At 35.1% G+C, this 12,646-nt stretch overlaps 1 protein-coding gene and 1 long non-coding RNA gene across 2 annotated transcripts; one reads left to right on the top strand and one right to left on the bottom strand.

Moving 5' to 3' along the window:
* Positions 1-5,668: 5,668 nt before the first annotated feature.
* On the bottom strand, positions 5,669-8,748 carry LOC145014378 (uncharacterized). Its single transcript, XR_013665512.1, has 3 exons — positions 8,420-8,748; positions 5,923-8,335; positions 5,669-5,840 (listed from the first exon to the last, which is right to left on the bottom strand). It is a non-coding gene; the product is annotated as an uncharacterized LOC145014378 (long non-coding RNA).
* A 1,387-nt stretch (positions 8,749-10,135) lies between these two features.
* LOC145015665 (remorin 4.1-like) lies at positions 10,136-11,913 on the top strand. Its single transcript, XM_078974136.1, has 2 exons — positions 10,136-10,961; positions 11,514-11,913. The coding sequence occupies exons 1-2, from the start codon at positions 10,302-10,304 to the stop codon at positions 11,703-11,705; spliced, it is 852 nt and encodes a 283-aa protein (XP_078830262.1). The 5' UTR covers positions 10,136-10,301; the 3' UTR covers positions 11,706-11,913.
* Positions 11,914-12,646: the final 733 nt, after the last annotated feature.

Raw genomic sequence — 12,646 nt, 5'->3', positions numbered from 1 at the left:
CGAAGCTTTAAGTTCGAACCTTTCTACTCCATTTGACGATCCAACATCATCTGGATCATTGCTTGCACTCCTGCCATCGTGATTGGCTCAGGTGCAGCTGCTACCATTGGTACTTGCTTAATCACTTGGGGTTGAAGCTGCTGATTCATGTTTCCATTTGCATTTCCAACACCGCTTCGGGTTCTTGCCATTTCAATCTATACACCAAATCAAACGTTCGTGTGTAACTATGAGAATTAATATAGGAAAGATTTTATTTACAATCGACATGTAAATCCCCTTATTACTCTGAAAAGCTACATGCAAGTTCTAATACCGTAATTAAACGTTTAGAAATCTGAACACATAAAATTTCCAGATCCAGTCGGCAATAGACCATAGATCCAATCAAGGAATGGCATCATAAAACATCACAAATCATTTAGCACATAAAATCATTTTAAGCATCTTCCCTAAATAAGCTAGTGTTTGTGTCTATTCAGGTATACTACCTAAAATAAGTTAGATATACTCATCACGATCATCGTTTAGCATTCTAAGTTTAATTCTAGAAATAAATCCTAATTCCTAGTTCGCTTAAATTAATGCTCTGATACCAACTGTGACACCCCAAATTTACGGTCATTTTAAAAATTTTATTTATTCTTATTTTAAAATCAGAGTATCATTTTAAAAGAACAATGTTGCGGAATTTTATTTCCAGAAAACATGATAAAGGTTTTATCAAAGTATTTCCGAAGAAATGTATTTGTTTATATTAAAACATTGGGATGTCATTGTCAATACAGAACCATAAGCATAAACAGACCTTACATTCTTTTACATTAGTGATTTACATCTTATTTAATCTCTTAGTGTAATATAGCTTCGTATCGACACATGTGATACAAATAAATTAAGTGAGCCAGGTTGGGAAACCTGGTGAGTACATAGGGTTTTCAACCCACAATAATAAAGTTATTATGTTTAATCATCAAACATTATCCATCCCCATTATCTTCTTTACTCTTAAGTATCTTCTCTAAGAATCATTTATTCCTCATTATTTATTCCTAAGGATTGTCCTAAGGAATAGATACGAAGTCCATCGTTACCAATATTTATATAACAGGCACTAAGTCCATACTTGTCAAGGTTCATCTAACAAGCGCTAAGTCCATAGATGTCAGGGTTTATCTCATTTATTGACAATGTTATTTTAGGGAGCCCACCCGCAATACATGTCAATGGGTTTTTTTAGAGTACACCGGGTGAACACATCGTTCACAACACCTACATGTTGCGAGTCTGCTAGTGTTCCGTTGGACTGTCTAGAATAGTCTGTGGTTGTCATCTATACTCTGCTAGATGACGGGGCCATTGCTTGGCTCATCGCTTTTCACAATTTTTTACCACTCATATATCATCGCTCATCATTCATCTCATTTTTCATCGCACATTGTTCATCTCATCTTTAATCTACCCGTCTTTTACTCATCATAATTATAGGTATAAAATACATATACAATTTAAAATAACTAAAACATGTATATTTTTGTTCATCCAGCATAAATATTAAGTACACAGATAATATGCACACATAACACATAACTTATATTAAATATTTCATATCTATGTATAAGATAAAAGTAACTATGCACTCACTTGTTAAAGTGATGATTCCAAACTCGGACAGCGTTTCACTTATTAACAATATAATTTCCTTCGATGAAACATAGTATTATTGCCACTAGATTTTTAGTATAATATTTACCGTGACTAATTACTAGTCTTAAAATTATTATTATTATTATATAAGCGTTTAAACAATATTTTCCAACCACTATGTACAGACAGGGGTCAGACATAAAACACCGAAGGGCATGACCATTTTGGCATATAACACTTCTGAAATCCAACAACCCTATGCGATCCTTTAAACCAGATTCTCTGTACCGCGAGTAGCTAAAAAGATATTATAACGACACTTATATAAGTCATAATAATAGCCCAAATATTTATTATAAGTTCATAATAACAATAATAATTTTAAATATAAGTTATATTTAAAATATGATAAGTTTAACTTACTTACAAGTAGACCTGACAATGGGGCGGGTTTGGAGCGAATCGACCTTGATCCAAACCCTTTTAAAAAAATTTAAAATCCGATCCAAACCCGCTCCGTAACCCACAGGGTTTTGAATAATCAAACTCATACCCTTATCCACCGAATCAGCAGATATCCAAACCCGCCCCATAACCCGTAGGTTTTTTGAATAATCAAACACATTTTACTTAAATCATAAAATCACATTTATTAAATAAAACTAAGTTTTGATTTAGAAAACACATTATGTACTCGAGGAATTTCTATTGGAATTAAAATCATTATTTTAGTTACTTCCAATTGGTCTTTGATCATCGATTGCATTGATAGAGAATAATAATTATAAACTTTCTTTCAGTTGATAAATGACCTTATTGATTTATAAATGAAATTGATGATTACATGATGAAATATAAATGAATTGAAATTATGACTCTTAGGAGAAGACTCGAAGTCTAGAAGTTGAGTCATCGAGTCCTATGTAAAAACAATTTAGTCATTGGCCTTTTCTCTTTTGACTTCTGATTGGAATTTAATGTAACCTTTAGGTAATATAAAACATAAATTTATATGGGGCGGATTATAAACGGAGTGGATCGGTGATGATCCATATCCGACCCTTTTAATAAAAGGTTTAGCAGGTACGGATCGTTAACGGGTAAACGGATCACAAACTATGCTCCAAACCCATATAATTGTTAAGGGTTTGGATCGGATCAGGGTCAAAACCCGCTCCATTGCCAGGCCTACTTACAAGGGGGGTTTTTGCTAGGAGTCGGACTCTGTAGGGACAAAACTTCGTCGCTGAATCTTTCTAAGAAAGATTCTTGCAGCGCTTCAGCGCTCACCTTACTATATTAAAACTACAGAAAAAGAAATCGAATCAATAGGGACGAAATGTTTGGGGGATAAGAAAAAGGTGCAAGAAATATGAGAGCCTAGAGGCTCTTATTTATAGTAATTGGGTTTTTAAAAACCAACCTCTATAATTACTTAAATGACTAAACACACCTGTATAATACTATTTAAAATAGATTTAATGATATTTGTACTAAACAAATGTCGAAAATACTCAACACTAGTCCTATTACGACCGCATGTCGATACATTTCTAATGATATATACATATGTATATATATGTATACGTATACATGACTTACATTTTATTTTAATACGTAAATGTGCAATTAAAAGTTATAACTCGTTCATACGAACTCCATTTTTGATGTTCTTTATATCCACACGTAGTTATCGACAAGATCTACAACTTTCGTTTAGACTCTGCCTGTTAATTTTAAATTTATATTTTTGTCCCTATTTTTATAAAATTAAATCATTTTGCTAAAATCATAACTCTCTCGTACGAACTCCGTTTTTGACATTATTTTTCTCAAATTTCCTATTTTAAGGAGTACTACGATTTTCTTTTGGTCGCATTAACGAAAAGTCAACAATTCACTTCGCAGCTTTTTACGTCATACATTCGTTGTGCGATGTTAACTTTTATATCTTATAAAAATCATATTTAATTCATACATAGTCGGATTTCTACGAAATTTATATTTTTGGGATAGTGAAGACGTGTACTTTATATATATATATATATATATATATATATATATATATATATATATATATATATATATGTTTTGGCGTATTTATTTTTACGATTTACGGACGATTCAACTTTTTTTTCTATTTTATTATATTTTAATAATAATGAAACATATAATATTCACATAATTTTTCTTTATTATATCAAATAAGTTACGAAAGGGCTTGTAGCCTAACGGTATCAGGTGGTGCCCTCCTTCTTTGAGGTCGAGGGTTCAAGTCCCGTCGTGGACATAGATGGAATAGGTGTTGTTAGCTTAGGAGTAAATTAGATTTGCCGGTTCAAAAAAAAAAAGGTTACAATTGTTGACCATAACTATTACTTTGGTTAAGATTATTTATCATAGATAAAAAAAATCATTTTTAACGCTTATTATTGACTAGCTCGAATATGCGGGTGTTACATTGACCAAAATCTTGTTATGGTTAACGAGGTGTCCCAAGAAATGGACATCCCATAACCAAAATTCACATTTTGAGAACTTGGCATACAATCGCTCCCGCCTCAAAACTCCCAGAAGCACTCGAAGGTACTCTTCGTGTTGCTCCCTAGTCTTGGAATAGACCAGACTATTATCGATGAAAACAATAATTTATCGATCGAGTATCGGCCTGCACACTCGATCCAGAAAATCCATAAACGCCACAGGCACATTAGTGAGCCCAAACTACATTACCACGAACTCGTAATGACCATAACAAGTCCGGAACGTTGTCTTCTCCGCATCCTCTTCTCTAACCCTCATCTGATGATACCTTTATCTTAAATCAATCTTTGGAGAACCAAGATGCACCCTGCAAATGATCGAAGAAGTCATCAATCTGTGAAAGTGGGTAACGGTTCTTCTCCTTAATTTGTTTAACTCCCAATAATCGATACGCATGTAGTGAGACCTATCCTTCTTCTTTACAAAGAAGATTGATGCTCCCCGAAGGCGAACTACTTGACCTGGTAAGCTATTTGCCCAAAAGCTCCTGAAGCTGAGTGGACAAATCATGAGTCTCTGGTGGTGCTAATCTTTACGCTGCCTTTACAATCGGGGCCACACTGGGGACCAAATCAATCTTGAACTCAACCTGCCTCTCGGGAGGCACACTGGGTAATTCCTCCGGAAACACATCTGGGAACTCCCTAACTTTGGGCACATCTAAAAATGAGACCTCCCTCTCAACCCAAGTGTCAACCACATACGCAAGTTAACCCATATACCCATGTTGTAAATACTGTCGAGCCCTAGCAGCAGAACAAAAGGCAGATCCCACCCTGGTACCTTCTCTATATATGTTGGCAGAGTGTGTTATTTTTTTTCTCTGAACAGTGCTAGATAGTCACCATCACACGACTCTCAAACCCAATCTCCTCCACTTGACGTTCGAACTACCACCCACTGACCATTATAATCGATCATTGCACCAAACCTGCTCAACCATTCCATCCCTACTATCACACACACATCCCTAATAGGGATATGGATCAAATCAATCGGGTAAGACATCCCCAAAATCTCCAAAACACAACCCCGATAAACACTCGATGCAGAAACCCCGTGCTCATTGGCGATGGAAACTCGTAACGGGCACTCCAACTCTCCAAGAGGCATATCGAAACTCTTATTGAAGCACTGGGATACAAAAGAATGACTTGCGCCCAAGTCAAATAGCTCAAGAGTAGGCAGGTTAATAATAGATGAAAAGAGAACCATTCCTACATTAGTTTTTTTTTCCTTTATTCTAAAGGATTAAATTATAAGCATAAAAATCCCGATGTGAACCTCGATCAAGTCTGAAAAATCATGGCACATTGGCGTTTATATGCACCTTCAAAGAAATGTTGAACCATTTACAATTTATTGTAATTTCCTTATTAAGTATTTAAATGTATATTTTACTCAATTATAAACTCTTAATGGTGTATGATACTTGCAATGATAGACTTGGAAAGCAGCCAATTGTATTGTAATATCCCAAAATTTTCAACAATTTTAAACTTTTCAAAACGACCCATTCACTAATAAAAATGTTTACAAAATTAGTGTTTCCAAAACATTATTTAAAAATCAGTGCCTCCCAAGATCAATGTCATAAAATCAGGATGTATACGGTCACACCTTCGCCTTGCCATCATTCTCTGAAGTACCTGAAACCATATAACAAAAACTGTAAGCACAAAGCTTAGTGAGTTCCCCCAAAGTACTAACACACATATATATAACATATACCATGAAACGACATGCATACAGGGCCTTCAGCATGACTAACATGCCCCTACCGACCTACAGTCCATCTGGTACGCCCACAGAGCCTTCAGTCTGACTGGAATAACCCACTGACCTACAGTCTATCTGGTACGCTCACAGAATCTTCAGTATGACTGGTACGCCTTACTGGGCCTTTAGCCTATCTGGAATGTTCTCCGGGCCTTCAACCTGACAGGTACGCCCTACAGTCCTTCAGCGCATAGCAGGACCGCCTCAACCCAACCACACATAACATGTCAACATATACATATCTAAAGCACATATAAGTCCAGTAAATCATAACAACATATCAATATAAACATTACCAGGTTTGTTGACTAACGGCACAAAGCAGTACAGTCTCAACCCACCCATACCACGACAACATATACACATCTAAACATATAAGCAATCAAAAGACAATAAGGCAGATCTTACAGATCACTAAACATAGCATCACCATCCTATCTACCATGATACATATCTAACAAATCACTATAGTACACAATCATATGATAATTAGGATAATAATCCAAAGGGTTGGCCTTGGTGCCTTCTACGTGTAAGTACAGTGAGCAAAACTCACCTCAACAACTAATCCTACGAATAATCTCTGACTGCAGATCCGCTAAAATCCACGTGCCATCAGATACCAGAAATGACAACCCATTAACATCTAGCCCCTGACTCACACTATGAGTCCAATATATGGGTAAAAGACCTTTTTACCCTTCCTCAAGCTTGGCCCAAGGCCAAGGCCCAAACTAGATAACCAAAGGCCCAAAATCCAAAATAAGCATCTAAGGACCAAATATGGCCCAATTTTCAAATTTGGCCCAATTCCTTTCATGGGCCTTTACCCAAGAAAGTCCAACAAGTCATAAAAGCCCAATCATAAAATCCAGATGGCCCAACATGGACCAAGACAACCAAGCCCGAAACGAAGAAGCCCAAGTCTGTTGTGTACGCGAGGCATACTCAGTCTGTACGCTCAATGTATTACATGAAAGGCTTGTACGTGTAATGTACATACTTGTACGCCCAACGTACTTACTAGGCATGGCCAACTCTCCAAATTAGCACTTAATCCTTTAAGACATTGATCCAAACCTAGATCTGACTTCCCCAAGGTGGTTAATCACATATAATTGCCAACTTTATGTGCATGCATGGCTAAATTGGACTCTAGAGCTCAAAGGAGCTTAATACTTGACTTAATACATGCATGGGACCAAAACCACCATAAATTTTTCACCTTTATGACCAAAGAACCCATAAAATATCAAGATCTTCAAAGACAAGCTCCCAAAACGACCTTAACTCCCAATCACCAACCAAAAGGACCAAAAATGAGCTAAGAAGTAGATCCATGAAATAAAATGGCAAGATTTGAACTGTATACCTCCCAAGCCACCGAAAGGAGATGCTAATGTTGGATCTCAAAGCCTTCCTCTAAATAACAAGTCTTCAAGTTTCTTCTTCTTCTTCTTCTAGATCCATAAATCTCTCCACAAAAACCTCACAAGAGCTCAAGATCACCAACCATGGGCTAGGGGACAAATTAGAGTTTTTAAGGTATGGAGGATGGCTTAGAAATGAACAAAAGAGGCTAACATAAAGCTTATATAGGGTACATCACGGAAAATTAGGGTTTTCTTACGCACGCTCGTACGCCCAACGTACGAGGTCTCGCACTCCCGCTCCACCCTTCGTAGTACGCGAAGCATACACCACTTTATGCAACACGTACCAACCTCCATAGCAGTACGCCGCGCGTACTAGGGTTCCCTGTTAAACCCTAAAACACTCCAAAGGTCATAATTCATTCATCTGAAGTCTGTTTCCAACGATCTTTATATCCCCGGAAAGGTGATAGGAAGCCTTACACTTCTATCAACTCACCTTCGCCTAAGAACTGTCCAAACAAAACCCAAAATTCATAAAATGCCCTAAACTGACAAATTACAATTATACCCTTGGATTTTGAAACACAAACGAACACTTGGATCACTTAGACCAAAACACCCACACCTAAAAATGGCCAAATCTTTTCTTCCCCAAGGCCCTAAGCCTTATGATAACCGTTGATCAGACCACGGGCCGAATAATGAAACGATTCGAAACCGAGCGTTACAACTTATGAGTTTATGTATCTTAGAATAAACAACATGTTCTTTGTATTTGTTTTTCTTATTTTACATTGACGTTTCTTACTTTTTTACATGTTTATGTAACAGGTGCATAAAGTTCAATTTGGAATGTGTTTCTTTAAACAAATTCCACCGTCAACTCTCGTGCCTTCTCATTGTCGTAATGGAAAAGTTAAGTTTCCATGTATTTGAGCTTGCCGCGATAAATTATCAGCGTTTTTCTTTTCTACATGCCGACATGCACCCTAATTTCATAAAAGACAATATTAAAATATATATTAATATTGCAAAAAAAAAAGTAACTAAAACAAAAAATTTAGAATACTTACATGCCAGTGTCATCGTCAAAATTCTGTGTTGTAAACAATCCCTAACACCATGACATCCTACCCATTGCTTGCCAACTCCATCCTCAACGTGCTCAAAATTCTCCTAAACCTTAAACTTTTGGCTTGTTTTCTTAAGAATCTTCAAGTCCGATTGAAAATTGCTTGATGATGTTATTTTTCGTAAATAATTTGAGATGACAAGTAAAACTAGAGAGAATCCATAGAAAGAGTTTCCAGAGAAAAGTGTGAGATGAGGTGTGGAATAGAACCATAGAAACTTTCTGTGCCAAGTTTTTGAAACTTTGAACTAAAAATACTAGTATACCCCGTGAACCATTTGTGTTCAAAAAAAATTGTGTATTTTTCTTTAAATATAACGTTTCACGCTAGAGTACGTCACATCGGCAGTGTTAATTCAATCCGGGTCACGACCAATGATCTTGTGTCACGTGATATGGACTTCCTCTGAATGTGTGACGCGTGTGAGCGCATTATTGGTGATGAAACACCTAATTATGTGGGCCCTCCAGATTGATAGATCTTGGCCGACAGTTTTAAAGTATTATAAAAGAAAACAAAAATAAAAATATATGGAGATTTTTTGAATATATAAAGATGTTTGGAGACATATGTCCTAATCTACCACTATCATCAAATATTTTTCTTTCATATGAAATTAAACTGAAAAATAAATCTCAACAATCTTGAGACAATCGTCTGTTTTACGTTTGTTAATATAAAAACTAAAAAGAGCATTAGCATTTGCTTTCATATAATCATATTATTTCATTGGAATGAAATAAAAAGGTAAATATCTACAATTTACAGTTATGTCTCTATATAAACGAATGTTTCACATGTCACATGTCTAATAGTATGAAAATGGTAAACTTTAAATCTGAATGCGGATTTATTATTTCAATATAGCCAGAGGATGCAAATAAAACACTGCTTTAACTTAAGGGGTAACTGCATTATCTCAATAATAAGGATTAATTAAAATAATAATGAAAGACAAAAAATAATGCAAAATAAAATATTCTAAATCTTTGACACGTAACATTTTATGAATGGTATATGTGGCCACCTTTCCGACCTAAGTTTAGTGGACTTCGACTTATTTGTCCAGACGTTTAAAAAAATTAATTTCTATTAAAAAAATTCTAATTAATTTATCGATAACAATAATAAATAAAAATAAGTAAACTACAAATGCATTGTTCATATTATTATAAATTCTATCTACCTTACTATATCATCTCGATTCTCGAATACATCAGCTTCAAAGATTGAAGCTCCAGTATAAATCTTTAACCGCTTCCATATGATATCATGCTCATCTTCAATAATCATATAATATTCATTAAATATATGTGCACTGACGATATATATAACAAATAATTACATATACTTTTTCCAGAAAAATACACGTATCCTTTGACTATTGTACATGATCAATGATCGGATAACTTCAAATACACGTTCAATATCTTGTCTATATACCATTAAACTTTTAATATTCATTGTTAATTGTTCTTATCAACTTTGAGTATTACAATTTTGACTTATAATTTGCAATTTAATCACTTTATTAAACAGGTTATAATCGTATTCTTGCTTAATTATGGTTTAATGTTGTACGTAATATACTTGGTCCATCTTAAAGATTTTAACAATTTTTTTTTTTAAATAATAAGAAAGAAAACACTCCTTTTGTTTTGTATTGAGCCATGGGGTTAAGGAAATTGTAGCTTCCTTTAGTTAGCCTTCGCTCCATGCAACTTCCACCACATGTGTGGCTCATATTTGCTTTAACATAAATCATAATCCAAACCCCTTTACTCCATTTCCATGAGCTTTTCTCTTCGTCTCTAAAACCGCCATGTTCATTGAAGCTTCCACTAGACAGCATCAACAACAACAAGACGAAGATGAAGATGATGAAAACATAAGAGAAATACATGCCCTATCGCCACCATCACTATCACCACCACCACCACCACAACAACAACAACAACCACCGCACCACCCTCGCCGGGGAGAACCTTGGGAAACAACCAGCCACAGATCATCAAATCTCTCCATAGGCAGCACGGAAACCGAAAACTTTACCACCATGAGTAGGGAGTTTAACGCCTTGGTACTTGCAGGAAACGACATAGATGTTAATGAACACAACGAGCCGATTAGTAACTTGCAGAGGATCAGGGAGGAAGAAATTCTGGTGGAAAACAATCCTTTGGCGATTGTTGCGGATAATAATCCAAGGGTGGCTTCTCCGACAAGACTTGGTAGCGGTGGCGGCGGCGCTGGTGGTGGTGGTGGGATGAGTTTGATAAGTAGTAGCAGTACTGGGGGTACCCATGCCGATGTGTCTTCTGTGCAACGGGTGAAGAAAGAGGAGGTGGAATCTAAGATATCGGCATGGCAGAACGCCAAAATTGCGAAGATCAACAACCGTTTCAAGCGGGATGATGCGATCATCACTGGTTGGGAGAACGAACAGGTTCAGAAGTCCACTTCGTGGATGAAGAAAATCGAGGTACTTAAAGTGCAATAAAACAAAATTATGGGGTCTTGTTGCAAGTTTTAATTGACTTATCACAAAATAGGTAAAAAGGGTAAATACGTATTACGTACTCAATACTTTTTACATTTTATGATAGAATTTAAAATTTTCGATCCATTATCGTAACTTATGATATTAGATGAAAAGAAAAACATTTAACTATCAGATAATTTAAATAATAAAATTTAAATGTTATGATTGTTATGTTCTTATCCTATAAATCTTTTCTACATGATTTGATGTTTTCCTTTTTGGAAAGAGCTAATCGTATAATTTCCTATTGGGTACTATTTATAATGTATTTGATACAACATAAAGTTCCATGTTATAAGGATCCAATAACAAATTGGGAGATGAGTAGATTTGGTTGATAAATTAGAGACATATTATATTTCAACAGGTGGGGTATATATTGTGCTATTATAAAAAGTAAAAACCATTTTATATTTCATAAATAAAAACTTTGCAAGTTTTATATTATATTCTATATACATGCAAACTTATCATAAGGTGTATGTTGTGTAGAGAAAATTGGAGGAAAAACGAGCAAAAGCAATGGAGAAGATGCAAAATGATGTAGCTAAAGCTAGAAGGAAAGCAGAGGAAAAACGAGCAACCGCAGAGGCCAAGAGAGGAACCAAAGTGGCCAGGGTTTTGGAAATAGCCAACTTGATGAGAGCTGTTGGACGAGGTCCTACAAAACGATCTTTCTTTTAACTCCTATTATATATAAGAAAATGTGTAAAAAGATAGAAAGGAAAAAAATAAGTCGGGTTTGAATAGTGTATGCCTTTGTCATGTATTGTTTTAATGATTTTGAATTAAAAAACACCCACCCATATGAGCTTGGGGGACAGTAAAGGTTTTGTACCCTAAAAGTTCAAGTGTTGGAGGTGAATTGATGCGTGTTTGGATTGATGCACAATGATGAATCTCTTATTTGAGCGTGTTAGCATCGCTAGAAAGCTTGTGATCTAGAGAACATTTTGTACATTTTTTTGGTTATAAACTATTTTATGATGTTAAAAGTTTTATAAGTTTGCTACAAGTAGTGAACTTTGCATTTGCGATATTTGTGCTAGATTTTATGTAGCTATCTTGTGGCCGGATAATATAATTCGTCATATTATATGAAATGCTATTAAAATATATCTCATATTTCATCATATTATACTAATTAATAACAAAGAGTTCTCCAATCATTTTTAGGTTTAAAACACATTCCTTGAATGCCACATCATATTTTCATTACTATAACAAATTTCGAGTGTTAACATGAACTTGAATCTTTTTATAATGGCTTGCTTCCTTTAATCCTCTTATTACCAATCCTGACATTTAAGGAATTAGAGCCATAGTTTATATATATTTTGTAAACAATGTTAAAAATCATATTTGTTGATTCATTCCTTCGAATAGTATTATGAAGAGTATATGAATATATGATGTTATTATCACATCTATTTGTGTCATCTTGTTAAAGCTTGACATTTTGTTTGATATTCCACCTCTTCTTTAGTATTCCAAATGAACAATTGGATACAACTTCAAAGAGATGAATATATACAACTAGAGCCTAGGCACTATTTGGAAGGGCATGATTGATGATATCTAATACATGAATATAATGTCATATATCCTTTTAGTCACGATATCTT

Source organism: Lactuca saligna, chromosome 9, assembly GCF_052625555.1.
Source record: "Lactuca saligna cultivar CGN05327 chromosome 9, ASM5262555v1, whole genome shotgun sequence".
Taxonomy (NCBI): Eukaryota; Viridiplantae; Streptophyta; class Magnoliopsida; order Asterales; family Asteraceae; genus Lactuca; species Lactuca saligna.
The sequence above is the reverse complement of the archived record's forward strand: the minus strand, read 5'-3'. Positions and strand labels throughout refer to the sequence as shown.